This window comes from Eutrigla gurnardus (genome assembly GCF_963514095.1).
Source record: "Eutrigla gurnardus genome assembly, chromosome: 3".
Classification (NCBI taxonomy): Eukaryota; Metazoa; Chordata; class Actinopteri; order Perciformes; family Triglidae; genus Eutrigla; species Eutrigla gurnardus.
The window spans coordinates 29777189-29782105 of NC_139917.1; the positions used below are offsets into that span (position 1 = coordinate 29777189).

The 4917-nt window shown below is 42.4% G+C and overlaps 1 protein-coding gene across 2 annotated transcripts; it reads right to left on the bottom strand.

Moving 5' to 3' along the window:
* LOC311011349 (zinc finger protein RFP-like) lies at nucleotides 1-3434 on the bottom strand. Of its 2 annotated transcripts, none has more exons than XM_084006256.1 (2): nucleotides 3055-3434; nucleotides 1-2161 (listed from the first exon to the last, which is right to left on the bottom strand). In XM_084006256.1, the coding sequence occupies exon 2, from the start codon at nucleotides 2111-2113 to the stop codon at nucleotides 686-688; it is 1428 nt and encodes a 475-aa protein (XP_083862382.1). In that variant the 5' UTR covers nucleotides 2114-2161; nucleotides 3055-3434; the 3' UTR covers nucleotides 1-685. The 2 variants fall into 2 exon arrangements, with proteins under 2 accessions (XP_083862382.1, XP_083862381.1); XM_084006255.1 differs by having other exon boundaries at nucleotides 1-2339.
* Nucleotides 3435-4917: the final 1483 nt, after the last annotated feature.

Below are 4917 nucleotides of genomic sequence, written 5' to 3' on the forward strand. Positions count from 1 at the left end.
CCAGTTTGAAATCATTCTTCCTTTATTTACATTCATTAATAACGACAGTCGACATTCATCAAAGTTTCTGTTGGACATTTCTTCCATGTCTTATTGCTTCATCCCCCAGAGTGGATTCTCCTCAATGGTTTCATTGAGATTCTCCTCCTGTCGTCACTGAATCAGAAATGGAGACTTAAACATATCGTAGCGGTCTGTGGTCTCCCAGAGGTGTAGATAGTAGTCCACATGAGTCCAGAGACCAGACTATGATGAAACCAGAGACTGTCAACGGTACAAACAACGAGGTCTCTGCCGTATTTATGTCTAGATGATGTTATTTTAAGTGTTGACGGAGCAGCTACAATGTTAGCGTAGCCTAGCTCCCATCAACCAGACTCCATTCAGAAAACAAGCATTTTAAGTTATTTGCTTGTCGTCTTGCAGTCAGACCTAAAAAAACATGACTTTGGGGTTTTTACATATTGTCATCATCATGAAGTTATTTCTGCATCTTTTTTTATGTTTATTACAATAAAATAACAGTGAAATTGTTGGATGAATTGCGTCACATACGCTCCCACAGACGTGGAGGAAGTATTCAGATCCTTTACTCAAGTAAAAGTACTAATACCACACTATCAAATGAGACTGTATATTTGTTCCTTTCAATGATTAATTTCTATAAATTAAATGAGATAAATGATTAGTTTATTCTGACAGGGCAGATGATCAGAGGTGCAGAGTTTTTACCAGAATCATTAAGACAAGGACTGAAGAGTGGGAGGAGTTTGTCAGTGAAGGAGCAGCCAGTAAAGGAGTAGATAAGAGCTGCAGCATCTACGTCATAGAAGGAGACCAGACCCTCCTCATAATCCACAAACACCCCCACCTTCTGAGGCTGAGACTTCAGAGAGAGACGGACCGTAGGGCCAGCAAGAGTGTAGTACTCATTTCCATTTCTCAAACTTATAGTCCAGTAACCTTCCTGAGGTCTCAGCTGGATTAACCACTTCCTGTTGATGGACTCTCTGGCCACTCCAAGAAACCATTTAGTCTTTCCTTCAACTTGAACCTCAAAGTAGAATCTGCCTGAAGAGAAACTCTGCTTTGCTAAGACACAAATACAATCAGAAAATCTCTTTGGGTTGTCGGGGAGATTCTTCTTCACATCTAAATGAATAACTTGCTTCCCATCATCAGACAGGTTGAGTTGAGGATGTGCTGTATCAGGATCAAGAGTCACATCTACTGCATAGACCTGGACCCTCTTCAGCTCAGACTTAGCAACCAGCTTCTTCATCTCTGTACTGAGCGTCTCCTCCAGCTGGGCCACAGCTTTCACCACAGTCCTCTCATATGATGGTGGATGAACTCTGACCTCTGTCCAGTCCTTGGTGGGTGGAGCAGCTTTCAGGGACGGGAAGCTTTGGAGGAGGAGGACGTGGTCTTCAGAGAGTGAGAGCTTCTCCACCTCAGTGCTTCTCTTCTTCAGCTCAGAGATTTCCTGTTCCAGCTCTTTGATGAAGCCTTCAGCCTGTTTCTGTGTCGTTCTCTGCTTCTCTTCTATAGTTTTGATGAACTCATTCTGGACTCTCTGAACAGACTCCATCAGATCAGTGAAGACCTGAACACCTTCTGCTATCACTCTGTCTGCATCTTGCTCACTGAGGTCGACTGAGCGTTTGATCTCCTGAATCTTCAGTCGTCTCTTCTGGATCATCTGCTGAGCTTCAGCCTCTGTCTTCCCCAGCTCTGCCTTCTTGTCTTCATATTCTTCTTTCAGAGGAACAAACTCGTGTGTCTTGTGGTCTAAAACGCTGCAGAGCATGCAGACACATGTCTGGTCGGTCTTACAGAACAGCTCCAGAGGTTTATCGTGCTTCCTACACATCCTGCCTTCCAGGTTCTCCACAGGGTCGATCAGCTGGTGTCTTTTCAGGCCTGACATGGTCAGATGAGGCTCCAGGTGAGTCTCACAGTAGGAGACCAGACACACCAGGCAGGACTTCAGGGCCTTCAGTCTGGATCCAGTGCAGACGTCACAGGGAACTTCTCCTGGTTTGGCCTCCTGCTGCTCTGATCTGCTGCTGCTGGCTTTCTGTGGAGCTGACTGTCTGAACTGAGCAACCATCTCAGAGATGAACGTGTTGACGTGCAGCTCAGGTCTCAGGTTAAAAACCTTCTTACACATGGGACACAGGTACAGGTCGTTAGTATTCCAGTGTGTATCGATGCAGGTTTTGCAGAAGTTGTGTCCACATGATGTGGTGACTGGATCAGTGAACACATCCAGACAGATGGAGCACAGAAACTGATCTTCAGAATGTGGATAGTTTGCAGCAGCCATATCTACACACCTAGTGTGAAAGAAAAGAAAAACGGTTCATTTAAAATACCACTTTAGTTGTTTATCATATATTATTAAGAAACACGTGTGATGACTGTTCTTCTGTCCTGTGATACTGTGTCTTGACTTGCTGAGAAACAAAGCGATGACACATCATTTTGTGTAGAAGTTTAATTGGAGAATAGCCCTGCTATCAAAGCTCTGCTTACTGACAAACATTTCCTCTAGTTGTTTCACAATAAAAGCCTCCCACTGGTCCTCTGGTGTAAAAACCTTTAAAAGTAGAGGAAGCAGTATTGATTTGTATTTAGTTTAACTCCTACATGTATACAGAATAATATGTAGATTTATGAGATTTCTTTGGGATGATATCAAAATAATGATTTCAATAATTCCAGAAAAGGACTGATAGATTTGTGTGCAGGACATCTCTGTCTGCCCCGAAACTGAAAATGATTAAACATTATTACAAATGAGCATTACGTTAATTTATAAGAGACATTCACAATATGATTTATACTTTATTGTGAATAAAATCTTATATTAAAAAAAAAAGCTTTTATATTTCACGCTAGCCTTTATTTTGAAACCGGAAGTTTTATCACTTCACGGCCGCTCCCGATTTGTGTGTGTCGGCTGACTCGACCAGAACTTCCTGCCGAGTCAAGCTTTAGTTTGTGTTCATGCTGGTTGTTGGAAGAGTCAATATTAGCAGCTGTACTCACCCGTGTTTAAGAAAGACGTGATGACGTCACTTTGAATCTTGTTTTCTGAGAAACAAACGGAGGTTAGTCTCGACTGCTGCGTTGCTGCCGCTCTGACCAACTTTCCTTTCGTTTCTGGAGTGTGACGTCGCTCCGCCTCTTCCTGCAGCTCTGCTGGTGAGGTTGTTTCCTCCTCCCAGTTGTTCCAGTTGTTTCCACCGTAAACATCCCAAAGCCTGCCGAGGACGTAAGAGGTCACAGGAAACAGCTGTTTGGTGTAAACCTGGTTTTCACCTCTCTGCACGCTGAATACAGAGAGACAGAGACGTGTCAGCTGTCATTAAGTCAACCGCTGACAGTGAACAGTGTTTTAGAGCTCCCTCTAAATGTCCCTCTAAATGTCTCAGGTAGGCTTTCAGGTCATTTCGCAGCATAACACAGCGCCTTCCGGGTCATTAATAAAGACGTACGGCAAATCTGGAATGAAAAACGGCCCTGTTATTTCATCCCCGAATCCCATTCATGAACAAAATATCTAATATCAGTTAACTTTAACTTTTCCGTTTTTAAAACGAATAACGGGATGCGAGTCATTTTCCGTGTTTCGTTCTTTTATTTTGAAGCGAAAAACGGGAAACGACTCGTTGTCCGTTTTACTGTCGACTACAAAACGAAAGTCGGATGGCCGCAACGTACGCGGACCGTTTATCCAGTCTAGTTCGTTAATCATTGTGGTCTCTCCCCCGACCCTCCCAACAAAAATCCCGCCACCCCTCTCAGAAAATAGTTCCGACGTCCATGGATAGAAATGTAAAAAGGGTTGTGTATCTTGTCATGACTTTTTTTTTTTTACAATCTACAGTAGGCTCTAGCTCTATTGATTTCAATATGAATACCTAAAGTTACAGTATTTCTATAATGTCTTATACTATACATTATATTGTACTTTTGTCAGCCTTAAGCCTAGCTCAGTCATTATGCCAAACCACATCACATCCTGCTGTGTAATGAGCTTTATTTAACACAAGAAGATCTATTGAGAACACAGAATCCATATTTCCTTTTATTTTGGCGAAAAGTAATGCAAAAGTAATGTAAAAGTAGTGTAATGCCTTACAATTCAAAGACAGTAATATTGTAATGTAACTAATTACTTTGAAATGACAGTAACTAGTAATAAATAATGCATTACGCTTTTGAAGTAACTTGCCCAACACTGGTTGTTACAGCCTGATGTTTTAGCACAAAGATTTATTTGATGCTATGACTGTGACCAAAAACGCTGTGTGTAATAAACTCAGGAATTTAACGCTTTCTTTCACAAGAGTTCATTATTAACCACTAATCGAACGTCAATCAACTCAAACTCAATCTCTAGTGTCAAGTCTTCTTCAATCCAGCATGATGTTCATTTAGTACATTATGGTCCATTTAGAGTCCAACAGACCAGAAAGCAGGGGATGCTTTAGGGGGCGGGGCTACCTGCTGATTGACAGGTCCACAAACCAACAGGTCACCATGACTACGTCCACTTCCTCTTATACAGTCTACAGTATGTTCCAATCGTGTGTTATGCACCTCTAAACTGCAGTTTCACTAATGTCCACTGGAGGTGTGAGACAGGTTTTAACATGTCTGTGTCTCTGCAGTGGGATCTGGTGTGTGAAAACAAACAGCTGAATCAAGCTCTGGCTACGTATTTCTTCGTCGGCGTCATGTTCGGAGCCATTCTGTTCGGACAACTATCTGACAAGTGAGTTCTTCGGGTTCGTTACGTCTTCAACCCTCACAGAAGAGATGTGAGGCTTCAACAACGATTCAATATCAGCACCTGTTTGTGCAGAATCAGCACCGCAGTGTACAAAAAGTGTGTGTGTGTGTTTG